This window comes from Rhipicephalus microplus, chromosome 9 (genome assembly GCF_043290135.1).
Source record: "Rhipicephalus microplus isolate Deutch F79 chromosome 9, USDA_Rmic, whole genome shotgun sequence".
NCBI classification, from domain to species: domain Eukaryota; kingdom Metazoa; phylum Arthropoda; class Arachnida; order Ixodida; family Ixodidae; genus Rhipicephalus; species Rhipicephalus microplus.
The window spans coordinates 2,233,746-2,261,326 of record NC_134708.1 but is presented as its reverse complement, the minus strand read 5'-3'; the positions used below and the strand labels follow the sequence as shown (position 1 = coordinate 2,261,326).

Genomic DNA, 27,581 nt, shown 5'->3' with positions numbered 1-27,581 from the left:
GTTTCGATATACCTAGTTGTGCCATGTGCGACAGGCGACTGCGCAGAGCCTTAGGCCTAATGAGTCACTCGAAAACAACCGGCATCCTCCCATCACCCAGCCTAGGCACAGAAGAGGCAGCCGCAAGGAGACATCCACTCTGTAAGGTGGCCCTATCGCTCGCCGCACAGAGCAGCTTATCGAGCGATCGGCGTCCACCATCCCAAACGGTGTCACCAAGCCCCGGTGTCGAGCGGCAATACAAGACAGCAATGTCGCCCAACTCCCTGAGCCCAATGAGATAGAAGAAGCTATATACAGAAAATCGAAACACTCACGAGGCTTCTGTACTCACTAGCTTCGGGTCTGACCTACAATCCCTGTGCTCTAAGCTTTGCTCACCCCAGGATGCAGACCGCATGGCTCTTGTACCAACTGAACAACATTCTTGAAAACCAACAACAACAAAATAATCAAAAAAACTTGCGAGCAGAAAAAAATACTCAATGTGCCGACAAATTCAAACAGCTTACTCGCTCTCAACAAAGCACACCGCTGACGCTATAGAAATGAGAAGTCCCCCCTAGGTCTACTCTACCTAAGTCGCCTTAGGCCTATCCCAGCTCAATTAAAAGGTTGTACCGAACTGCGAAAACTGTCATCCGATGCTCCAAGAGCTCCACGTTGGGCAGCCAGTGTGGGGTCTGAAGGTGGTGAGCGCCACCACGGTCTTGGAGTGAACACATACAGCAGACGTGGTCGGAACAAACCAAACAAGACATTTATTTAACTACTTTTTGATCGACGATATCGTCACTTGAATTATTATAACATCAACTGTGATCCACACGCTAAACAACCTTAGACATAATTACTCAACACTCAACTACATGACAAACGAGGCGGTGTTGCCAACGCCTAACTCACCACAGTGGCCCCCCGGCAGACGGCCCGCGGTGCCGTGCACCGGGGACACACCGCGAGAACCAACCCTTCGCAGCAAATGCCACACGACTAAGAGACTCGCTCAATTCTTTCGTGCCGCCACTAAAGCTTGCCGCCAGGGGTCACCGCCGGCGCTCATACCAATCTAACTATGATGATGATAGTGGTGATCAACGCCCATGAACACAACACCACCTACTGCTCAATAGTTGCCCCAAAATACGGATTCTGTGCGAGACACAAGTGCCATGCAAAGCAAACAACTTTACAGGGGGTGTCAGCACCCTCACAAGTTTCACTGATGTACTAGTTGTCACAATCATGGCAGCCTGTGGTATAAACAAGACTGGGTAAATTTCTGCTTAGCAAATTGTCCTTCACCTTGACTAAAGCATTGCCTAGCTTTTATGCTGGTACAAGCACTGTTTTGATATTTGTTGCTTCTTTATAGCACACAGCAACACAGCAGACTTTCGAATTGCAACATTACTCACGCCTGTAAATTTGTGCATGTTTGTCTTGGCAACGATTTCGGCTTAGCTTGAAGGCCTTCTGGTTTGGCTATTACTGCCATCAGCAGAAACTTGCTGGGTTATCTCATGCCTTTTATTATTCTTCTTCTTCTTATTATTATTATTATTGTTGGTGATGCAACAGCAAATGTCCTCAGCTACACACGTATTGCTAGTAGCTCACGTTTCAAGGGTAGCATTTGGATAACTCTAGCTAAATTTCTCATTTAAGAGATTATGTTATTGAATCTGGGATCATTTTTCAGCGTCACTCCCATATAAGAGTAAGTAAACGAGGGTAACAAATGCTGACATTCGTGATTCATCTTTGGAATTGAGGAAGCTGTTGCAACTTGACTGATTCTTTCTTGCCACCACATAATCAAATCTTGGCACTTTAAACGCTACCCTTAGCTTTCACTGCAAGAGTCGGAGCGCAGAGGAATAAAACAGCAACATGCATGCGCTTGTCATTAGAAAGAAAAGAAAAAAAAAAGAGAAATTTGTCGTACAACTCTGTTCTTGCAACATTGTTGTTACTAGTCGCTGTCAAGGCAAGGTGCACAGAATATGCGAGTATCAGTTATTCTTTTTTTACTGAAAATTATACTTTAGAGGTTTGTAAATTAGGTGGAGATGCGAAGCAATTAAGGTCAAATCAGATCCAATCCAATCCACATCCTAAATAGTCAAGTCAGTATATACAGTATTTCAGGTCGATCTAATGTAATCCAATCCACATCGTGAGCGGCATGGGCTACAGTCAATATAGCAAACTGGAATATATTCCAGTGGTGGAACCTGCCAGGTGCCTGTGTCATCCTCTTACACAGATGCCTCAAGATGCCACCACTTTTACTTTTCCTAGCAGCTTTGACTGCATTGTTGGACTATCACAAGAGGTTCCTTCAAATTTTCATCTGCGATTAACTTTATTAACTTTTGTGCTTGCTTCCTGGTTTTTCGAGACATCAAACTGCCAACTAGCTCACTGCCTGGCTCAGAGGTTTTATTTTTGGCCAGATGTGCATATTTTCTCACATTTATTGGACATGCTCAGAACATTGAGCACATGTGATAAATATGTTTACCTATTTTATATGAGTGCCTGTTATTTTTTTTGTCTCTCGAGGGTCTGGTTCTTGTGCACAGAGTTTTCCAAGCAGACATGACTGTCATGGAATTTGCTTTTAATTATCATGGAAAATCTGGAAACATCAGGGAATTTGGAAAATTCAAATAGGTAGACATCTTTGCTATAGATAAATGTAGAGGTCGCCACAATTCAACTGGAGTGTGGCGCCCCTGCATACTTCCATGCCTACATGCCCATAGAGTTTCCTAAAATTAACTAGAGGGGACTTCATTCAGCCACCATGAGAATGATGGTTACGGTGGCTAGAAGGAGGCAGGGGAGGGCCCAGAAGGTGCAATCAAACATTAGATGGTGCCCTATGCAGCAGCATTAGTAGAGGACAGCCAACGACAGTATATGTGTACAGTTGAACACGTATATATTGAACTCAAAAGGGATCGGGAATTAGTTCGATATATGAAAAACTTGATATAAAAAAAATAGAGGCCTCGGGAGCTTACCTCTAGCAGATCATCACCTACAACAGGTGCATTCAAAAATGACAACTAATTCCGCACGCACGCCACAACACAATGATTTATCTGCGTGAAAAAAAAAAAAAACACTAACTTTGGCTTGATTTTTCGTTCTTGAAATGTTGAAGGCTCTAGTCTGGATCTTATCACAACTCGCAAAACACGTCGTCTCTGCGCTCGTCATCGTCGTCTTCACTGGTTTCCGCAAGTTCTGCTGTCTCAAAGCCTGCCTTGCGGAAGCAGTTGACCACTGCATCTGTCTTCACGTCTCGCTAGGCATTGAAGATCTCTGCGGGAGAAAACTTTTGCGGAGATTTCCGGCCACTCCATCATCTACTGCTGGATGTCCTGGCTGCTGACAGCATCGCTTTTGGCAGAAGTGGTTTTGCCAGCGATGTTGTAGCGCTGCTTAAATCGATGAAGCCCCCACTGTTGTTGGCAAAGTTGTTTAACCGAATGTAGGGGCAAACCATTTGGCCTTGGGGATCAGCATCCCGCTATGCACCGGAATGTTCTTCGCGTGCACTTATAAAAACTAGGCATAGAGTGCCTTTTCTACATTGCCGTAGGCAGAAGCGTGCACATGACATGCTCCCAATGTTCGCTGCTCCGCCGCTGTTGCTTTTTCAACAAGGTACTCACAAGGACCTCTTTGAAGACATAATTATCAAAAAGGTCAGCCTGTAAGAATTGTAGTGATGAGAGTGTATTGAAGTGTGAAGGAGAAAAAAAAAACCTTAGAAAGAGGCTTCGGATTATTTCATTCTTCCAACGGACGAGTTTCTTACTGCAAAGGCAACGCACCGCTTCATTAAAAAAGGCCAGCCCACTTCGACAGTTTTTGTATATATTTTTCGATTGAGAAAACAATTGTATAGGCACTCTTTCCAGGTTTTATTCATCACTCTCATGTTGTGTGTAAAGTCCAAATAATATCTTCTGTACGCGTACTGTATGCTGTTCCCATGGATGAAATCTCGCGAGCGCTAACAAGGAACACTGCTTTAGCGTAAATGAACAAGCTGCCTATCTCAATCGCACGGAGAGTGCATGCGATAACATCACTCTGCGTGCGATGCCTGCCATCGATTGATTTTCAACTGGAAAGGAAACTCTGTTTGTATCTTGATGGACGAAGGAGTGTGAAAAGGTATACCTAAGTAGGAGGCTGCGTGGCTCGATCTGCAACCGTGAACTTAAATTATAAGGGCGTGGTCGCGAGCGCACACGCTATTTCAGCACGCATTAGGGAACGGCTCGTGTACCCGTCTACACGCTATGATATCACTGCACAAACACTGCTCTTTTGCAGGGAGCAGCAGTATTCCCATACACCAGCGTTCTGCGGTTTTACGAAACTAGATGAAGAGGACCTGCTGCCGTCTGAGTTCATTATGGGGCTGCAGGCTTCTATAGCGCGGTGTAAAATGTGGTGGTCGAAAGGTTTTCCGACCTTAAGACTGTTGAAGTCGCCTCAAGCTTATCGTGTTATCCTAAAAAACCGGAGATCAAAACTGTTTTTAACTTTCTTAAAGTTGATGACACTTTTGTATTAGACACTTCAGCCTAATCTTTTAAGGAATTTGAATGTTGTAGTGAATTTTGCAAAGTAGATGCGTTCCTTAAGTTTCGTGACATTGTGTGGGAATGTCTATGAAAGTATGTGCCTCAAAAATACATTAAATAGAACCCAATACACCGATGGTACCAAAAGATAATTCATCTCACTTGTCGCATAATGCTAATACATAAGATATGTCATTACAACGAGATAATGATTCTTCATTTAATGCATTAAAAAGCAATTTAGAAGCTAAAATGAAAGAGGATAGGAACTGCTGGAAAGAGGATAGGAACTGCTGGATAGGAACTGCTGAAAGAGGATAGGAATTTTTCTGGAAATGGCGGGAAAACGGCGATTTTCAAAAAATTATAGCTTCGCGATGCTTGGGCCGGGAGCCGGCTTCTCGAAAAGAGCATTTCTCCGTGTTTAACTTTCCCGCCTCAGCTGGCTCCTCCCTTTAACAACAAGCGAGCAAAAAGCAAATGTTTGAAGGTCGTTTTGAGGCCCTTGATTGGCCGTGGCCGCCATGTTGCCTCAGCTCGCCTCGCCATTGGCCCGATGCTCGCTCCAGGAGATCGTCGTCTGCTGCTTGTGCGTCGCGAGGACATGGCTCTCGAAAATCGCCACTTCTTCGTGACAGGCTCACGGCTTGATAATCACTTAAGATATAACTACGCTTTAGTTACGAGCAGTAAGCGGATGCGAGATCAGGTTACTACGAGCGGGAGCGCAGTCTACGAGCGCCGCGCGTCATCAGAGTCATCTTTAGCCCTAATTCCGCCGACAGCGAGACTGCGGGCAGGAACGACGCGTCTCTTGGCACTCTTGGCGACGCACTCTTGGCGACGCACTCTTGAGAAGCACTTTCGGCGACGTGCTTCTTCGCAAGGAATGTACTACATCACTCGCTAGCTCCTCTGAATCACGTACGGCCATTTTACGCATCGGCAGCGGACAACCCCCCCCCCTTCACGGCCAAGGATTGCTCGGAACAGCGGCTAGCAGTTTCGCGCGTCGTCATTCGAAAATGCGATGCCAAGTGCAGTGCGTGCCGATTTTTTGTCTTTGTAGTTTCACATTACGCGCCGGCTGCGCTGTCCATGCAGCCGCGCACCCCACGGTCATATGGAGTGCTGCCAGTAAGCTTTTGTGATGCGATTCAGACGTGCTTGGAGCCGTGCTTGATATCGCCACGAACATCTATGAATGTTCCGAGGTTAATGAATTGCTGTAGATTAGAATTTCCGCGACCGGCTGTATGATGATGCGTTTCACGGCTAGAGCGGTGAAAGAGCATGTGTGAATCAGGGGCACGAATTTTTATATGCCCGTTTCGTGTCATTAATTATACTGCTAGAAATTCCCGTGCCACCAGTCTTCTGCCCATAACTTTGTTATTTGGAAAGAAGGCATAGGCCGTCATGGTGTGATCCATTTTTCTGATGCAATAAAATTCTCTCCAAATAAAAAAAAAGTTCAGTGAATATTTGTAATCAAGTACTTAATTACGCTAATTACAACTTCAGCACAAAAAAGTATGTTTAATAATTTCAGTATATGGTTTTATTCAATTACAATCTTTTCTGTCATACTAATCACACCACTACTTCATACAGAGAACTTGGTTTGAAATTCATACTTGTTGTTTGTAACTCATGAAAAGGAGTAAATCATGAAAAGAAGTCAAATATCACAAGACAAACCTGAGATCACAATTTTTAGGTGTCTTAGAGACGTAAAGAAAAGTTGAAACTTTAAACGCAGCTTTCTCAATACTGTTTTTTTTTTTTTGACATTATGCTCAGCCCCTCCACATGGTTCAGTGAAGAAATAATTTGTTTCTCGTAAAGTATTTGTGGTATCGCTTCAAAAGTTTTATGAAAGCACTGTGAGGTTATTCTTAGTGTCTGTGCCAATTTTCATCAATATCCAACGAGAAACAAAAAAGTTTATTGAAAAAAAGCCTGTCGAAAACTTCGACAGGCTTTTTCTCACAAGTGTGTATTGGACATTGTGCATTGCTCGTGGAAAGCGTAGCACGAGAATGACTGGACCGATTTTGATTCTGTTTTTTTTCCCTGAATCCCTGAACAGTGCTTGTGGGTACAGCAATCCTCAATTTCTGTTTTGTGGCCCTGTTATTTTTCTAGACTATGATTTGTCCATGCCATTGTTTCTGACAATGTGTGTCGGCAGCCATGATGATCTCTAAAAAAAAAAAACGAGAACTTATTAAAAAATTCCGAGAGTGTCATACCCTGTAGCTTTCTTTTGAGTAAAGATCAACATCATTCGCAGCTTCCTGGCATGTTTTGTTGCAGCGCTAGGCTTTCCACGAGCAGACCATGTAATTGGATCGTGTAGCATTATGTAACTTGAGAACTACTGAAGCTATCATGATGAAACTGCATATTTCCCTATTCTAGACACTTATGAGTATGCATGCCAAATTTCATTGCTGTAGGTCAACAAATAAAAAAGTTTTTTTTCAAAGCCACCTCCCCCCTTAAATCCTGAAGCTATTGTAAATACCTTTAATAATGACTTCAAATCTGTTTCTACTACCAATTGCGGTATCATTCTTTCATTTTTCGCGTGCAGCCAACTGCTTGCTCTTTCTAATCTTTAATTAAGCTCCTCTGAAGTACGTAACATTATACTAAATCTTCATATGACAAAACACTCCGGCCCAGGCGATATTCTATATTGGTTTCTAAAAGTATTCAAAATAGTGTACTGTCTTATTGTAATACTTTAAAAATCAATAATCTCTGCAACAGTTATCATGCTTTGGAATTTATCAATTGTCGTACCTGTATAAAGTCCGGAAAGAAGCAAATTATAACAAATTATAAGTCAATATTTTTGCTTTCTACCAGCTCTAAACTTTTAGAGCATATCATTAAGAAATACATTGTATAATACTTAAATGCACACAATATACTTTCACAATCACAGAATGGCTATCGTGCTGGCTATTCTACTGTTACACACTTGCTTCAATTTTTGCATGATATTGGTTTTCTCTTAACGACCAAAACATGTTGATGTTATATTTGACTATTTGAATGCCTTTGACATAGTTTCACATCCTAAACGTTAAGCTTCTTCACAATTTTTTTTGCTACAACAAGCTAGTTGATTGGACCGCAGATAAGTTGCTGTCCTGATCAAAATTTGTGTTGTGTAACCACGTGAAGTCTTCTGACGTACATATCACATCAGGAAGGGGCCTCAAGGCATGGTGTTAGGTTTGCTGTAGTATTTATATAAGTGATGGAGAAGAATTTATCGGTGATACTCAAATTAAACTTGTAATGTATGTAGACGACAGCGCTATTTGTAGAACCATCTCTATTACTCAAGGTGGGGATGCGCTGAATAGTTTTTTCCCCGTCCCTTTCTAACGGGAGTGAAACATGGCAACCTTAAAAAAGACTGTTGTCATGACCTTTTCAAATAAGAAACAGCCTCTTCATTTTATTTATACTAATTATGGTAAGTCTAGTAAGTGGTATGTACAGTTAAACCTGCTTATAACGAACCTCCATATAACAAACTCCTCAATATAATGAAGTTTTTCAATTTCCTGCCGTTGCTCCATAGAAGCACATGTATTTGTGACCTCTATGTAACAAAGTAACAGCGGGAGACAACCTTGATATAACGAATTTTTTCCACGGACAATCTAGGAATTTCGCTCCACATTTTAAGAGAATGTATGTTCCGCGGCTGTCTCGCCGCCAACACGACAAAGGGCGAATCGGCGGCGGCTTGCAGGGCGCACCCCACAAAAGCGAGCGCTGCGCGGGTGAGCTCGAGGCAGGCAGGCGGGCCTACAGCCCACGACCTGGCGTCGCCGTCATTCTCGCTGCCGTGGGTGCATGCGCGGGAGTGCCCTGCCCCACAAAAAAAAAAAAAAAGAAAAGAAACCTACTTTTGCACGTTGGCAGCGCTGCGCTTTTAGCGTCACATATGTGGGGCCACGTCGCATATGGAGGGCGCTTTACCGAATAGTTTTCCGCAGTTTCCGTGTCCGTGTCATTCCCTCTTCGTTTTTGATGCCGTGCGTGCGTGCATAGTTTCACTGTATGTGAATTGTGTGGCCTCGAGGACGTTCAGTTTTGCTCTTCTTTTATTGCGATAGCAATTATATGGACAGTCTCAGCTGGTTTTTCTTGCCATTGCCGCCGTCATTCACGTTATATGTATACGTGTCTATACACGTGAGAACTCGAGAAAGAAAAAAAAAAAAAAAGCTGCCCGCGCTCGGCACCGAGCTTGTCACGATGCACCGACGCTCATCTCCCATGCGAACTTTTGCCCCATGAAGGGGGGGGGGGGGTAGATGGTTTGTGCGCGTGCACTTATTCTTCCGTAGGGAAAATCGTGCGTTTTCGAGATTGACCGGAACGATTGTGTTTATTTGCCGGGTGCGCAAACATCACTTTGCTTGCTGAACAGGCGCCGTTTCAGAGAAGTGCGCTTTTCAAACACGGTGAAGTAACAGCTGGGGCACTTGTTAGTTTGCACTCATATCTGTAGCTGTGATTACGTTTCGTGCCTGGTTTTTGTTCAAACAGTGCGTTAAGGGTCGAGCGGTAAGCATTGTTAGTTCTCACTCATCCTGTGTATGTTATTTTCGTCCGTCAATTTGTGCGTGAGCAGCGCGCTGCACGTTTCAATCTGCTTGCCGTTTTGAGCGTTACATTCCAAGTTGTTGCTATCGCATTTATTGCTTGGCCCTTGCGGCGAAGCTGTGACTTTTTTTTCCCTTAATTTTGGACAACCATGTCGTCACAACCGAGTGGATGTCTGATTAGGCGCTGATAGAAGCTCTCCGAGACCATGGTGACGACGGATCTTTGGAGGTCGACTCTTCACGCGCTTCTGTCTTGCGCTGCGCCGCGAGTTCGCCCACTGGTGGCTTTCGCTATTAGCCGATTAGTTCTGGCAACATGACGGCGTGTTAAATGCAATGCACTAAACGCGATAGCAAAAATAATGTTATAAAAAGTAAGGCTGGCAGCCAACTCTTTTGGATCCGATATCGCAGAACTACTATAAAACGTTGGTGTGAGTAAATACGGCTGCTCCAGGTAGATCTCTTTTCACACAGTCTCTTCGTGTCGAAAGCGCACTGATTTACTCGCCGAGATAGCAAGCGCGCCAGCGATCGCAACCGCCCTTCTTAAAATCCAAGTTCATTATTGCTACTCAAGCGACCCCCCTCCTCCTCCGCGTTGTTGCATGCTCGTTCAAGACGGGTGGTTTACTTTCTGTTTCAGCTCTAACAAGCGGGAGATGGTATCTTATGCACTTTGTAGGCGATAGGGATGGGCAAACCCATTTGATCTCTGCTTCAGTAGCTTTTGCGTGCTTTTACTTTTACTCGTTTGTGAAAGTTTGCGGGCATGTTATTAATTTGGACTTGTTATAGAATATGGCGGCGACGGCAAAACCCGCCGATAGTGTCCATATAATTGGTATCACAATAATATTGCAGTTTTTTACTGTAAAATAAATGTTTTGGGTTAGCTCTGCTTTTAGTCCCCCTTTTGCTTAATTTTCACATTTATTGTCCGAATTTTCGTACCAAACCGTAATATAACGAAATCCTCTTTATAACGAATTTTTCTGAGAACTAATCAATTTCGTTATATGCAGGTTTGATTGTAGTTTAAATACATTGGTGTAACTCTAAAATAGCACACACGCGTTAAAACAATCCACAACAAGCTCTTCGAAAACTTTGGTGTCTCCGATGCATGTTAAGCAACTCAACAAAAGAATGCGGACTGACAGCGCATAAGACTTTGGCCAGAGTTGAATCTGCGTTGGTTTAGTCGCCTCACTTCAAACGACACAACTATGTTAGAATCTGTTGAGAAAAGTCGGCAGATCCCATATACCTTGGGAATTGAATTTACGCGAAGCATGGGGATAGAAGGACGTTACACGCACCGCATGCACTTCTAGCAATAACTGTGGTAGGCTGAAATGTTTCGTTAGCACGTGATGGTGGTTACGTGCACACACATCATGGATGTGCGCACATATGTGACGTATCTGTGACATGCATATGTCATGATGGGTCATGCACATGCTCAGTGGGCTGTTGACAGCTCCTTGACTTGGGCCGAATCGTTGTGAATGTTAGCAGAAGTATAGTTCCTATAATCATTCGTTAATGCGGCAATGAGGGGCCTATATGTACACCTAAGTATGATGTGTAGTTTAGTTGCTTGAAATTGTTAATGTGTCTTATGAAGAAGTGGTCGATGTCACCTCTGTTCCTCGTTGTAGGCACGAGATGTTGGGAGGCTCTGGATACATTGAAAACGTATTGTATGGACCAGGTCTGGTTCTGTTTTTAAACATACGCATTAATGTCACCAGCAATGATGAGAAGCTGATATGTAGCGCTTGTGCCAGCGAGAATGGTGGTCTTAGACACTGCAAGACAAATCAGCTTCAGTGCATGATGTTTCACTACAATTGGCGTCATATCGAGGTGACGGCTGTATGATAGAACAAAGTATGTGCTGCTTATAAGAATGGATAACCAGCCCTGCAACCACAATTGACAGTTCACGAACATGACGGTCTACTTTAAAACCAGTTCCAATACCCGATGTGGCTCACTGGTAGAATACCACGCAGAATGTAGGGTTCAATTCCTGCTCGGACCATGATATTTATATTTATACTATGTGTTCGTTGGGTCAGCGCTGCTGATGCCAGCTTTTAGAGTCGAAGCTCCTTAGTGCCGACTTATATAGCTGGTGCCCATTGCGCCTCACAATACACAAATCAAAACTGAACACGTGCACAACAAAAAAAAGTTGTGTAAACAACCAAATTCTGTGTAATCAAAAAAAAAAAATGTATGTGTAAACAACCGACTTTCTGTGTAATCAAGCAAACAACAGTACAATACATGACCAGCCATGCCATCCATCTGACCGTCCGTCGATACGTCCATCGATTTGTCCGTGCACCTATATCTCTCCGTCCATCCATCTGTGCATCCGTCCACCTGTCTATTCATCCCTCTGTGCGTCCATCCGTCCATCTGTCCGTCCTTAAACTAGTCGGCGGCTTCAACATATATATTATGGACCTTAGGTACTGTAGGTTTGACCACTCTTTGTCATTCACAATGTGGAGATGCACTGATTTTTATTAATGCTTTCGAAACAAAATTAGCAATGTGTGGTCAAGCCCTGCCTTGGTTTACTTAGACTCTTGATTACTTTCAGTGCATTGAGCTTAATTAATGTTAATCTTAATCCGACGTGAGGGCTGTATCGTACGAGTGCCTACGTAATGATTATAAAAGTGGATAGTCGTCACTTCTTCCCGAATTCATGCTTCACGAAGATTGCGGTCTGTATTAAAAGCAGTTGTAAGACCTGACGTGGCTCTGTGGTAGAATACTTTTTTGCCATGCAGAATGCTGGGCCTCGATTACTGCTGGGACTCTGACAATTCTTCTTGGGCATGTGCCACTTCTGGCGGGAGGTATTTGGCCACGTACGCGACAGGATTGTGACATTATTCATGCCATGACCAGCGATTCATTCGTCAGACCACCTAACCCTCACTTAAATTGGAGTTTACCCCAAGTTAAAGGGTGCCCCCCCAACGTAGTGGCAAAGATACTTGGCTGCTGTCCTGCAGGCTGTGGGATCGAATCTAGGCTGGGCGGCTGTATTTTCGGTGCAAACGGAAATACTGTAAGCCCATGTGCATTGATTTGGGTGCACATTAAAGAACCCTAGGTGGTCGAAATTTCTGGAGTCTTCCACTACGGCGTCTCTCATAATCCTATAGCGGTTTTGGAACGTTAAACCCCACATGTCAATCAATCAAGTTCCTAAAGGGGGTGATGATGAGAGCACCCAGACCAACGCCTGTATTTTATCAATGCCAGCCAGATGTGCCTAATCCAGCCATTCACACCCCTCTCCTTTAGCCCTTCTCTGCTCTCGCCCATCACCTAGCCTTCGCGTGAGCTTTGCTGTCATGGGGAGAGAGCCCCCTCAAGCAGCGTCTCACGACGGAAATCATATGAAGTAATTTTTCGTTCAGTTGCGTACAGTTTTGTGGGGCAGCGTCTTGCATTCTTCGTGCTCACTATGTTAGCGGTCACGCTGGCTGTATAAAAAATGCGGTGTTTTGAGATAGCGCGTCGCCGTTCATGGTGTTATGTGGGCAACCATTGGTGAAGCATCACTGCAACGCTTCTAGATGCGCTGTTTCGTGATGCGGTGGCAGCGCTTCTTCGAGCCACAAAAAAGGAGCTCGAAAGAACAAATTTAACAGATGTACGATATTGTGGTGGGAAACACGTCTATTGCATCTTCCGGGTGAAAGCGCTCGTAAGCACGTGTGAAACAAGCAGCGCGATCCCCTCATGCAGCATTGCAACACGACCACTCCCGGAACTAATGCGGACCAACGGCTCCCGTTGATAAGTGCGTTTGCACTGGCATTGAAAGATATATAGGAGGCGTTTCCCAGACGTAGCTAGACAGATAGATAGATACGAAGATAGACGCCAGAAGTGCTTGCAGTACGCAAACAAATGCTCCGCATTTAAAAGCAATTCTGCCTGTATTTCGTCCCTATGACCAGCGTTTCTCGCCTTCTTCTCATGCACATGATTCGCATGCAATGAACTGCAGCCCCTATCGAGCATCGGCGCAGGTGCTATCCTGTCATTCTCATGAATCTGATGGTTCACGCTGGTTCGAGTGTTCTAGCACCCATATCCTTCGTCGCATCTTCTGCACGCTATACACGGTGATTCGAACCTTCAAATATTGGGCCCGTTAGATCAATACGGAATTGTTTTCATTTCCTTTTTGTTTGTTTTTTGATTTTCTGTAGAACATGCATTTTTATAATGAGCTTGATTGGTATCTTTGCAGACTCGGTGCTAAGAAATCGGAAAAATACTTGCGTAAACATGTATTTTGTTGAATTGTATTTTTTCAAAGTGCTGAACATCTGTATTTATGCCTGCTCTGTCTAAAAAACTGAGACAGCAATGTTTGTAAATAAATAACATTATGACATGCTGCTATTTTGTTAACATCTTCTCCATTTTGTGAATAGAGGGACCAGCTTCTATCCTCATCGACTCCTGAATCATGATTCCACCCCCGCGCCGCGCCGCCATCGATCTTATAGACCCTGTGCCGTTGACGCGCCGACAATTTTGGTACCCGCGCAGTGATCTACTCCCAAGGATAGACAGTTGCCCTCTCCCCCTCCTTTGTTAGGATGAAGGAGAAGCTACGAACCGTAGACACACTAAAGAAATCAGTTCTGTTCTAGCCTTGGAAGAAGACAAGTCCGCTTGTTGAAACGTCTGCTCAAGCACACAACTTCTAATTACAGATTTTTTCATTGAGATGGCACTGAAACTCATGTCGTTTATTGCCGCCATAACAAAATTCGTAACTATAAAAAAAAAGAATTTAAAAATGCAGTTAGCCCGAGTTGCATTGGCACACAGCCTAATAGGGCCAACACCAAGGAAATATATCTAGCCAAAATTGGACAAACACAGGAGATGGTGAAAAAGGCAGCAAAGCGGCTAGACTGCCAATTAGTGCAATACGTGGTCAGAAGAGCAAGGGAAGGGGCCAGCTGGTTGTACATAGTGTAAAATTTTGTGCACTACAATGAAAGAAATTCAAAGAAGAAAGAAAAGAACAGGACAACACTTCTATGAAAGAAATTTGAACAAGTGTTCTTCTGTTCCTTTCTTTCTTCTTTGAATTTCCTTCATAGTAATGCGCAAAAGTTTACAATATGTGGTTACCTTGGCAACAGAAATGGCAATTTCTTTCTCTAGCACGGTGATTGCTCCATGGGAGTGGTGTGTGATCTGGTTGACACGGATACTGCTAAGTGTTTCTGCTCTGTGTTTTGCAGTAACATTTGGTATAGAGTTGCCGAATTTGATAAGGATCTTGGTAAGCATCTTGGTACACTGGGAGTGGCTTGATGTTTGCTGAGGTGTCTGTGTGACAGAGCGCATTCAAGAGACTATTCGAGAGAATATTGGCTAACAACATTTGAAATGCGTCATCTTGTTTGCTTCGAACATTGAGGGGTTTTACGTGCTTGCCCATGTCAACAACGTCTTCATTGTAGCTGGAGAAAGTTCCTTCTGGCTGTTGAGCGCACTCACAAAGTCGTTCTGTACGGAGTTTTCATACAGCAGGGCAGTCGAATACTTGCGAAAAGGCCGTCTTCAACAAATTCCAGCGGGCAATATCAGCTTCGTGATTCTGCGACCAGAGACTAGCGATGCCGGACAAGTAAATACTTACATAGGTTGGCTTAGTTTAATCATCCTCCTTGTTTGCTGTTCTCACCTTGTGGTCAATAACGAGCTACTCCTCAACGTCCTGGCCGTCAGTGCCGTTGAAGGTCGGTGGGTGATGCAGTGGCCATACGCTGGGACATGATTCGACAGGAGCCTGGGAGGTACCTTGGGTGTAGGGTTCTCCCGGCATTGCTGGCACTGGAGGTAAGGGGCAACATTTATAGTTGCAGCTTCAAAGACTACCCAGCACCTCCACAAAATTTAAGTGGAATTATAAGGTGGTTTATTGAAAAAAACCAAGTCTGGTTTCAGGGACGTCAGTCACTGCCGCATGCTCTTCGTCGTCTTCTGGCTGCTCTTACTAAATACACTACTGCTGAGGTGTTCATGTGACTGAAAAAGAGACGCACATGTTCAGCCATTTCATCTGCAGCAGCTGCAAAGGCAACAAAAGATGGCCGACTACATTGTGACACTGTGTGCTTTTGCTCATGCTGTCATGTTGGGGCAGAATTTGTCAACTAAAGGTTGAATACCTAGCAACAACAAACAGGCTCGGGATGCAATCATAATGCTTCAGTAGAACTTTGCTTTGGCCTATTTGGTGCTTACTGTTTAACATCTTGACCACACAAAAGGACAACGTAGGTTGCGTTTTACCTTCATCTGTGCTCTTCTTATTGTGCGATCAAAATGTCCAGCAGTCTTGCTGACTCAAACATTCAGCAACTTTTCATTTTGGGTGCATTAACGAATGGAATGAGAGCCAGCATTGCAGCCTCCGGCTATTGGCAAATAAAAGTAAATTCACCGCTTGTTACTGTTCATGCAAAACACATGCCGAGAATTCAGGTATGCTTCCCCCAGAGGGGGGCTTCTTTTGTACATTTGCCAGCGGCAGTAAGTTTATCTTTTTGTTTTCTTGCTCTTTATTTTTCCTGGTGAAATGGGGCACTGCAGCCAGCGATGCTGCCAATGTGATGATGTGTTATACTCTTGTCACACTGGACGCTCTACTGGTATTCGAATTGAATGACAATAAATGTTATTCAAATGAAATGGCATTCGAATCTTATTTGAATGAAATGACATTATACATTGCTACTACACAGCAATAAATAATGTCATTAGAATCGAATGAGTTGAAAAAACACTTTCGCTTAGCAGTCAAACCAAATGCATACCCTCCAGCCCAAAGAATACTTAGAAGGAGGCATTCATTTAATGTTGCTTCTTTAAGTCATCTCTCAATTTAGCGAGGATAGGTGGGACAGGTGTACATAACTCGGTCGCAAAATGTTTTTACTCTCCCCAATCAAGTCTCCTTTTGTGGCTTGTGCACAATTCTCGCAACACCAAGAATGAAGCAACCAAATGCATGACTTGCTGCAACTTAGCGTCACTGTTCTGCGGTTTGTCAGCCATGTTGCCTGTGTTCATTTCATCGGCTAAAGCTACTGGCTAAGCATTTGTATTGGTTCATAGTGGTCATATACTTTGCAATATAAAATATCTAAGCGCATTTATTTAGCAAAGCGACTTTTTGCACGTCTTTCAAAATGAAAACTTCTTTTCTACCAGCCTACATTTACCTTCAACTTTTCCGGCCATTTTTTTTTATTTATCGGCATTGACATCACGAACATATAGCATTTTTTTTCCTTTGTAGCACCACCGCATATTGAAGGACATTCGTTGCACCGAATGGCATTTGAATCCTAAGACATCAACTCCTTCAGTGTGACAGAGGTGAACGTCAAGCAAGTGCACTTTGTTGTGAGTGTCATTTGCACAATGTCACATGAGAAAGTTTACTGTCACTCGCTGCAAGGTACACTTTTCGGCAATTGCATTCGCCAACCTCGCATAGCTGGGACGGAGTGTGTAGCTTTGGTAGCCATGGCTCACACATAAATATTTTGCTGCGTGAAACGGTGCTCACAGTATTTTTAAATGTTTTTTTTTCTTTATTAAGACTACTGACAAGCCATAACACAACAAGAAGCCTCGCTACTCTCGCCCTCAGGCAGTTGGGGCCCATGTTTGCTAGGGGGATTCGGGAGCACATGCCGTGCAATGGCCCTGTGCATTGCATTGTTTACTTCCTTGCACGTGTGTAAGTGAGTGTTCTTTAGTCATTTGCGATGATGTGGGCCACTGTTGCTACTTTTATGACGACAATGTGGTGCAACAAGATAATAAATACATGTTGTGCTCCGCCAATTACCACTGCCATCACTTGCAAAGCTCGCGTAGCAACATACTTTGAGAGGATAAGTGCACTTGAGTTGCCACGTGGGGTAGTAATAGAAAATGCCACTATGCTACACAACCACGAGGGTCAACCTATGCGGCAGTAGGGCACGTACTGTCTTCCACGAATAATGGAGACAAGAATGATCGCTCACAAGCCGTTGCAACAAATTGATTGTTACCAACACTGCTATTTATAGAATCTTCCAATTGGCCCATATTAATCTGCAAAGATCTGCACCTATGAAAGCTTGATCTGCTGTTGTGTACAGTACACATGAAAAGTCAAGTTTATTAATTTTTATTTAAAATACTTTGTATTTTCTCTCTTCTTTCTTCAAAGAATCCCCTGGGCATTTCAAAAAGCAATGGAAAAAACAACCGAATATTTTCACCAAAGCTGTATTTGCTAGCTCTGACAAGTTTTGAGTTGAAGCGTACAAATTAATGCTTCTTTACTATTTTTTAAATATTGTCCAGTAATGAGACACTGGTTCTCTTGAACGGCTCCTTCTTCAAATGTCGTGAAGGGGCATGCAAAGCTGGTGCTACCAGATCCATTGATGTTGTCCCTACTTGATGACATGTCAGTCCTTGCTTTTCCAAGCTTGATGCAGCTTGTGACAAGCCATGGATGTGCTAAAACTTGCCCTTATTTTATGTTCTGTTTTTGAACTGGGTGTGGAAAACCTTGATATTGCTGTTTGCTGCCTATGTGTCCAAGATACGAATTTCACCTGGTTCGTCGCAGTTTAAAAGGAGGGAATTGAAATATTTTTGCTCAAGTAGCCTATACGTTTTTAGCTGCTTTTGTCTTTCACTGGCTACACTGCGCTTTTGAAAATGACATTAGGGCTGCATGTGCTCGGTGTAGGTCCCGGATTTGTAGGAGTGCTGTGTAGTAGAACGATGTTTGTGTCCTCTGTGTTGGTGGAGTGCAAGCATGCTCAGTGTCTGAATGACCTGCAGGATGAACTCCCACCTGTGGCCCACGATATGGAAACGGTGCAGTGTCAACCAACAGTGATTTCAACCCAGCTCTATGATGATCTTCGTGGGGACAGGTAGGGCCAATATGATTGCTGCATTGCCATTCAAGCTGGTTACAGTTCCTGTACTGAGATGACAAGGTGTTCTCACTTTAACCTCTGTGTTATGTTCATGCAAAGAATGGAGACCATTATGGTCTATCATTAAAAAACAATTAGCTGTAAGAGCTTTTTGCTTCAGAATAAACAAAAATGTCATGCAGTGCTTTGCAACAAAGATTAAGCATTTTTCACAAAACATAGCCTAAAACTTTCTAAGCATCTGCTCGAGGCCCGTGTACTTCAATTTAGGCACACGTTTAACAACGCTAGGAGGTCAAAATTTCCAGAGCCCTCCAATAAGGCATCTCTCATGATCACATCATACAGTGATCCCACTCCTGTGCCAAAGTGTGGCAAATCATATTTACTGTGCTATCCTGATATCAACGGGAATCGCACCAAACTGTGCCAAAGTCGGATTTGGGAGCGTCGGCATGACAGGCAATTGTCCCGCAGGCGCGTCAATACATGCTCACCTTGTTCTCGGGTTCTTTAAAGTCACAATTGCCTACCTGTTTTATTATGTCGAATAAAAGTGGTCCCGCGTGCGTCCTGAAATCCACAATGCTATGTTTGGTGCCGATGCAACTCTGTTGTGCAAGTCTGCTTAATGGCGAAACGCGCTCTCCGCAGAGGCTCGCGACGTCTAGTACAATCGGTAGCGTGAAATTGTGGTGGCGATTCATCGGCGGATGTCATCCGTTCTAGGAACGCTGCTGATAGCTTGTTCGAAGAGTTGCGTGGCATGTGATAAAGCAATTTTCACTAATAAATGCACGCGTGCCACCAGAATGTCTGTCACGTCTATGTCTGGACATCGCAATATAATTTTTTGTGTTTTCCGTCTGCAGAAGAACACGTAAATAGTGGGAACGCATTGACACTTTTCCTCTAATATACTTTATTCATGGATCATCATACAGAAGAGCTGTTTAGTAATTCCTGCCACCAGAACATCTGCGTTTATAACCTCTGTGGCAGCAAAAGTCCCTAAAAAAGACCCTCCCTTTTCAAATTCTAGATCCCCGGGGTTGGAACTGAAAATTATCCTTTGCTTTCTTTATAAATGTCATCTCATTTATAAAAGCATGCCTCTTGGTCGAGTGCAGCCGCAATTCAGTTTTAATACCTTCTTTGAGTTATGCAATATCAGATCTAAATGATACGATTTGTTAGTTTCACTTACGCTTTTAGTAATGAATGCAATACCAATAAATTGTATTGTTATGCCAAATAATAAGGCATGATGTCATTCGTGAGAAGCGTTAGCGGGAGGGTTGCAATTTCCAAGGTCCGCACACTCGCAAAAACTTGCTGCACGCGCAGTGTTCAATATCTGCGACTTGGGTGACTTGAGACTCCTGAAACATCTCTTTCACGCCGATGCATGTACAGATGAAATCAGATTTGTCTAGAGTGCCCAGCCGGTCGCTCCAGCTGGGGTCATCGGAAACGTACTCCCTCCTCCCACCTTTGAAATTTTCATTCGCTATGGCATATAAAGCACAAAATGACCTGTTGCCTGCCCACGCCCCCTTTACATAAAGTTGGAACCCCACTCTCCTTCCCGCCAAAAAAAAATGATTTGCTTGCAATACCCCTGGCAATGGCAAAAGCCAGTCGAAAATGCCCATATAATTGCTATCCCATTGAAAACAAAATAGATCTTGGCTTCGAGTTGTCTTAGGCATACGCATAAGGTACTCTCTGGGATTTTTTTTATGCACTGCTTTTTAGAGGACACAGTAGGGGGCTTTTGGAGTATAAGCAGACTGCCCGAGTCACATAAAATATTGTTTCAAAAGGGAAATGAAGTTTGCTTAAATGTGTAGTTTCAGCACAGAGGTGAGTGCCGGGGGAGGTTGGCATTCTGAGACTAGCTGAATGACGTCATATTACGCCAAGCAGTCTAATCAGTCTTGAAAAGAAACAACCGTTTTTTAATTCTTGAAGTCATCTTAGAGAAATGCACTTAGGACTGTGTGAGTCTTTAATGTTGTACGTCACAGCGTTTGTTGGCCATATCTGCTGATAACCAAAAAGGTGTATTTATATTGTTATTTCATGAAGTACAATTTTATTCAACGAGTATTCTGTTTATTTGCTACAGAAATAATGACTGAACAAGTTTTTTCAGAATGCTCAACAGCATGACGCCATTATTTTTTCGTCATCAACTGAAATAGGGAGTGATTTTAAGTTGATTGGCTCCACAAAATTAGCAATGAATCTAAGTTATTTTAACCCTTCAAAAAAGCCTCAGAATAATTTCTTATGTCCTTGAATGTAAATACAACTTGCTTCTTCTTCAGGATTTTATGTTAGCTGCTCCAAATTGCTCCAAAATGAAAAAAAATTGTGCCTCCAAAGTGCTCCAAATGGAAAATTTTGCTCCTCCAAAGTGCTCTGTGTCGAAAATTTTGCTGCTCCGAAAATATCTCCAATTAGGGAGACCTTGATATTATTACCATATCATAGTTTTGGAATGTTAAACCTTGTCAATTAGTAATATTATTATTATTGTTAGTACTATTATTGATATTGTATTTACAAAATTGATCATTGTTTGCACAGTTGGTTCATGTCCAGCAGCACTTTAGGAGCGAAAACTCTTTGCATTACTCCTCTTAGTGCTCCTGGAGGATGGCAGTTTTGTTCAGCATGGCAAGTCAGTAGTGCTGCCCTGGGAGTGAGCTGACAGGGTTGATCTCATCATGCCTTGTGTGGTTGAGTCGTGTCTGGTAACCTAAGGGGGTTCTGTGCGCAATCACGTCATGAGACGTGCAACCCCAACGCATCTCAACCAAGCCGTGAGCTACATGCCACCATTAATCTCCGCTTATTATGTATGGTGTGGTGCAATGGGGTATTGAACCGTAGTCGCTTTTGTGATGACAACACTACTAAAAGCGCACCGCAATGAACCTGTGTACCTATCGCATGAAACTTGAGTATGTACCACAAAGATTATTGAGGTTATTGGGTGAAACTGTCGCAATGGGAAATAAAATTTTCAAAATTTTTACGCTGAGAAGCACTTGAATGCTCAATTGCAATAGCTGGTTTTGCATTGTCTGTGCTTGCACCTTTTTTTATCAAAGATCATCATCGTAAATCATTTTAATGTTTTGCATTAATTGCAGGAGGCATGAATGAAGCACTTCTTTGTTTATTCTATGCATGCCTGTCAAGTTATAATACAGTGCAGACTAGTTACAATGCGGTTTTCATCGACTCCCATTTATTACCCTCCCATAAAACCCCATATATTTGCAAGTTGCTTATTGTGTAATATCCCATGATGAAAGACTGGTTATAACATGGTTGCCGGAAGAGCTTTATGACAAACGCATGAGCAAGTGCGCTTCTGAAAGGAGGTGCGCTGGGTGGGGAGTGAGCGACAAGGAGGAGGAGATGTAAAGTGAATGAATTGAAGCACGGAAGGAGAAAAAAGAAAGACCATGGCAATTCGCCAGAGGGAAAAGGGCGGTTGTCCAGGTGATGGGTAGGCCTTTGCATTTCTGGCCTCTGGCCACACGCGACTCGACATCACACGTGTGATCCCATCCTTATCAACTGCGCTTAGTAGGCCTGAGCGAATAGTGACTTTTGTGTTCGAAGGGAATTCGAAGTGATTAGTGATTCTGGTCGAACAATTTAGAATCAAATTTGAATAGAATATATGACATATGACGAAAAATGGCATATTTCTTATGACTTAACTAACCTGTACAATATTTTTTTTTAAACAAGGCCTCTATGCAATTTCTTTATTTTATTTTTTTACATTCAAACCAAGTGGAAACAACTTTAAGAAGTAGCAGGATTTGACTTTCAGTAGGATGCAAGTGATAACCTGTGAAATATGTAACATTATTCAACAGTTAGAGTGTATAAGCCTGCAAAACAAGTTTTTAAGCTTAAAAAATGATCAATCGATTTGAGGATAATTTGTTCATTTAAAGGGACCGTGCAACAGTTCTTCAAGTAGACGTGGAATGGATTCAGAAGCTTTTTGCCTTATAAATCAACAACCACCACAGAAATTTTAATAATCTGTTCAGTATGAGCGGTGTCGCAAAGATTTTCCACGTGCTGCAATTGCGTTCTTTCTTCTCGTCCCGACGAAAGCGCTTGAAGCAAAGCTGGGAGAGATGGCATAGGGAAAGAAAATAAGTCATGTGTGTGTCGTTACCTTGAGCACTCTTTCTTTCTTCTTTTTAAATGCAGCACCATAAGCTGTTGTTAAAATTAAAACCTATATTACAAAATAACTCACTTTTGTCTCGCTTATCGTCCACGAGTCGATGCGCATCAGTCAGCGGCTCATGTTCACGCCTGGCGCCTGTGCGATCAGGCGTTCCCCAAGGGTCTGTTCTCGGGCCACTATTCTTTTTAGTTTTTATAAATGATATCGTAAACGGTATACTTGACAAAATAAAATTGTTCGCGGACGATTGCATCCTTTATCAGGAAGTAAATACAATTGATCACCAGGTATTATAAATAGTGCCTTGGACAAACTACATATTCGGTGTGAAAGATGACAAATGTGCATCAATACTACAAAAATTGTTTCACTGTCAATTTCAAGAAAGAAGGCACCACTTACATTCCAGTATTCAATAAATGGTCGCTGTCTTAGTTCTGTAAATCATTATAAATACTTAGGCTTAATAATCACTTCAGACCACGAGTGGAAATAAAGTATCACTTTTATAGAAAAGAAAGCCACGAAAAAGCTAGGATATTTTAGGAGATGGTTGTAAGAGTCAACTTAAGAAATAAAATAATTAGCATATAAAACCTATATTTGTCCCCTTTTGGAATATTCCTACGTGGTCTGGGACCTATACACACAAAAAGAATATTATTAAACTAGGAAACATACAAAAAAATCTACTCGATTTATCTTTCCCTCGTGCAATCGCCTTACGTCAGTCAGTGATTTGCTTTAGACAGCGAACTTGCAAAACTGTGGCGATATCGCGAAAGATTGAAATATATGTACCTGCTCTATCATGATAAGCTTGGCATTGATTCAAGTGCGTATATTGAAAAAGTTGTGCGACGACCCACGCGAGCGCATCAATAAAAAAAATTACAGGAGTTTTCTTGTAAAGCGAACTCGTACATGGGCTCTTTTTTCCCACGAACTGTACGCGAGTGGAATCACCTTCCTGGTGGGGTTGTCGAAGTGGCGACAGTGATGTCATTCTTATAGCATGTGAGAGGTGCACGCTATTTCCTGCCCTACTGCAGTTTACATGCGATAAGATATTGTAGAGCGCAAAAAGCACAACACGCAGATTTCGGACACTATAAGCAAGGTTGTTTACTGCCCAGCCGTTTCTTCTCTGGCAGAGAGGAAAAAAAAGAAGTAGAAAGCAGCATCTAAACTTGCGGTCAGCTTTTGTAGGGTAAACTTTTTGGACGTCGTTCTTGACATATACAGCTGTCGATGATGAACAAAACGATGCTTTCAAACACAAGAAGCCATATAGACGCTTTTAATGGAGAGGAGGATCCCCTCCTTTCTGGGCTGTTGCACGGGAGTACAAAAGATGACGTCACAGCTTCGGGCCTGCATTTTTGGCGGGGTCACGCATGTTAACAACAGGCCAGAGAGGCTTATGGTGGCACTCGGGAAGCCTTCAATTCAAAGGTCTATATTTTAGAAGCGACTTTTTTTTTCTTATAAAGGTTTGCTGCAGCTTTCAACTCACCAATGCCACAATGTGCCGTTGCAAAAGGTCATCCGCTTTTCGATAACGGCAGTGAAATCAATAACAACGACTTCCACAAAGTTTCAGTGGTGCCTTGTAACAGATGGTGGCCAGTGGTGATGAACGGGCCATTTTGAGTTATCGCCGACAACTTTATCACAGTCACCTGCAAATGTCAGCTAGGCTGCACATATTTAAACTTGAAGAGACAGCGGTACAAACGCATCATTCGACTTTTATGTGGCTGGTCGCGAGTGTGTGGCCGCAGTGCATGCGATGAAAGCTTTGGGTTTGGCAAAACTGCAGTCCTGTTTCTTATTCGAAAAGGCTGCGGATCGTGTGGAAGTGCATTACAGTTCCGTATAATGACATGTCCGAGAGCTGCACATGCTAGGCGGTGATAGTTGCACTCGGGGTTTTTCGAGCCATCCCAAACTGAAACAGGGCAAGGGAGTTCTCCAAGCAAATGTGCGTGCAAGTGTGAATAAACAATTTTCTGTCACATGTGATGTGACGGCTCAGAAACAAATGTTTGCAGCTGAAAATGTGGGGCACGTTAATGCTCCAAAGTGATATAGTTGCTCCAGAAGCTAGTCACGTGGCTCCACCAGTGTTTCTCTGGCTCAACGATGTGCGAAACTTAAGGAAATGTTCATCTCAGTGGATTAGGCACACCTGGGATGCTGGAAAAATATTGAAAACCACGAAGCGGCACATTGTGAGTTAGGGGCGTCCCAGTGACTTCGAGACACCATAAAGGTGCGCTAAGTACTGAAAACCGTGATGCGGAACATCATGGGTTGCGGGCGCTCCGGTGACTAAAGCACACTATGGAGGTGCTCAAATTATTGAGAATCGCAAAGCAGCATGTCACCAGTGGCCCAAGCACATCACAGAGGCATGAAAAATATTGAGAACCGCGAAGCAGCACATCGTGGGTTATAGGCACCCGAGTGACTCAGGCACAACATGGGGGTGGGCAAAATACTGAGAGAACCGTGACGCGGCACATTATGGTTACAGGTGCCACTGTGATTCGGGCACACTGTGGAGGCTGGAAAAATACCGAGAACAGTGAAGTGGCATTGTCATAGGTTACGGGCACCCAAGTGACTCGGACCTACCATGGAGGTGATCAAAATACTGAGAACCAAAAAGCAGCACGTCGTGAGTTATGGGCGCACCAGTATTCTGGACATGTCACGGAGGCGGGCAAAATATTGAGAATTGCGAAGCGGCACATTGTAGATTACGAGCACCCCATTGACTCAGGCATACTACTGAGGCTGAAATACTAAGAAATAAAAAGCAGCACATTGCGGGTTATGGTCACCCCAGTGAGTTGGGCGCACAAAAAAAGTTGGCAAAATACTGAGAGCCACGAAACTGCACATGATGGCTTACGGGCCCCCAGTGGCTCGGGCACACTATGGAGGCGAGCAAAGTACTGAGAACTGCAAATTAGCACGTCGGGAGTTAGGAGTGCACCAGTAAACTGGGCAAACCAGGGCCGTGACGGAAGTGCTGCTCCGATTGCTCCGAACTGCCCCAAAACAGAAATGCTGCTTCATGCTGCTCCAAACAGTTTTTTGTAGGTGATTGCTGCAATCTTGCTCCAAAATGGCACTGAGAGAAGGATGAACTTTTACTGTTTGACCAGCTCATAGGTTCTGAAGAAACTGAAAAGAATCTTCATAGAAACCTCCCAGAATGCTACTAGTGTGCAGCAATATCGGCTCTGATCTAATTTATGCGACAAGAGCTGGCATGTTAAGCATAAATAGCTCATTTGACAATTTTTTTTCTTTTTCAGCTAGCCATGCAGGCTTGTTTGGTGAAGTCTAAAAATGAAAAGCATTGCTTTTATGTCGTACTGATTATCTACTGCTTATTTGGCAACAGTTATGTGGGACTGTGAATGCTTCTAAAATGTGGTCCTCATCTTTGCCGGCGCAGGTCGTGGGATCGAATTTTGGCTGCGGCGGCTGCATTTCCAATGGAGGCAAAAATGTTGTAGGCCCGTGTGCTCAGATTTAAATGCAGGTTAAAGAACCCCAGGTGGTCGAAATTTCCGGAGTCCTTCACTGTGGCGTCTCTCATAATCATATGGTGGTTTTGGGACGTTAAACCCCACATATCAATCAATCATCTTTACCGGCTCGATTTGATTTCTGCCACAAATGCTATGTTATGTGTGTTATTGATGGTGAACATCGTCACAACATTTGTCCACGGGCAATAGAGGAGCAATCCTGGCGGCTGAAGGCGTTGATAGTATAGCCGGGTCATAATAAGGCTTGATGCGAGATACGTGGACGATTTCTCGGGCACAAGACGCAAGTCCTCAGATGGTACCAAGGGGTCGACCTCGTAATTGAAGGGAGGAGTTTGAGCAAAAATGCAGTAGGGGGCATGATAGCGGGCCAATAACTTGGAGGACCGGCCAGGAATATTCAATGAGACTCAGAGCCACACTTGGGCACCCGTTTGTAAAATAGCATGAAGTCGGTCATCGTCACATTTAAGCTTCTGGCGACCTTGGTCCTCGCTCATAAAAGAACGGGCCAACTGTCAACAATCTTTTGAGTGGCTGGCAATGTCAGAAATCGAATTGTACTCACAGGTGTCAGGTGTGTAAGAAAACATGGTGCCTAGCACGCATGATGGCTCGGGTTCGTATGAAAGAAAGAATGGTGAGAATCCCGTGGTCGCTTGCGTTGCAGTGTTGTACGTATATGTGATGAAAGGAAGGACGGCGTCCAAGTTTGCCTGGTCACAGGCGGTGTGCATCAACAGCACATCACTGAGAGTGCGCTTGAATAGTTTGGTTAGGCCATTGGTTTGCGGGTGACATGCGGTAGTCTTGCAGTGAACAATGTTACATTGAACGATCAATGCTTCGATGGCTTTGGATAGAAAAACACGTCCTCTGTCGCTCAGAAGCTTCTGAGATGTGCCATGGCGCTGCACGAAGTTGCATAGGATGAAAAACACAACTTTTCTGGCTGTTACTGTGGGCTATGTTGCCGTTTCTGCATAACACGTAACATGCTCTATGCTGACAATGATCCATCTGTTCCCAGAAGTGGTCGAGGGAAGCAGGCTGTATAATGAATGTGAATACTGTCAAGTGGGTGCGCCGGACACAGGAGAGGTTGAAGTGTACCGGCGGCTCGTTGAGGGGGAGCTTTTCATCACTGACGGCAGTACAAGCGCAAACATACTTGCGCACATGTGAATACATTCTGCACCAATAGTACCTCTGACGCAAGCGGGTGTAGGTCTTGAGAACGCCAGCTTTAGCGCTTTGTGGGGAAAGCCACACATTTGCATGTGCATGTGGCGAGGTATCGCAAGCAGCCACCTCTGACCATCATATGCGTAATTCCGCCAATAGAAGAGACGATCCCGAATGTTGAAATAAGCCGCTTGATGACATAAAGCTCTGGAAGCGGGGTAAGCTGATGGATCAGCCAGAAAGTCGAGCAGGTGGTAAACCCACGTATCCTTGCGTTGCTTCACTGACATGTCGGTGACGTCGACTGGCGAGAAGGA

The 27,581-nt window shown here is 43.6% G+C and overlaps 1 protein-coding gene across 12 annotated transcripts in view; it reads left to right on the top strand.

Annotated features, from left to right (window-relative positions):
* The window catches only part of Wnk (Wnk kinase), a 407,304-nt gene that overhangs the window by 153,051 nt on the left and 226,672 nt on the right, over positions 1-27,581 (top strand). For all 12 annotated transcript variants that reach the window (XR_012885945.1, XR_012885943.1, XM_075872963.1 and 9 more), the window contains one exon: positions 18,179-18,273. Coding sequence is in view for 10 of the 12 variants with exons in the window: in XM_075872963.1 (XP_075729078.1) it covers positions 18,179-18,273 (95 nt within the window). In the remaining 2 variants the exon portion in view is untranslated. The remainder of the gene's footprint in view (positions 1-18,178; positions 18,274-27,581) is intronic.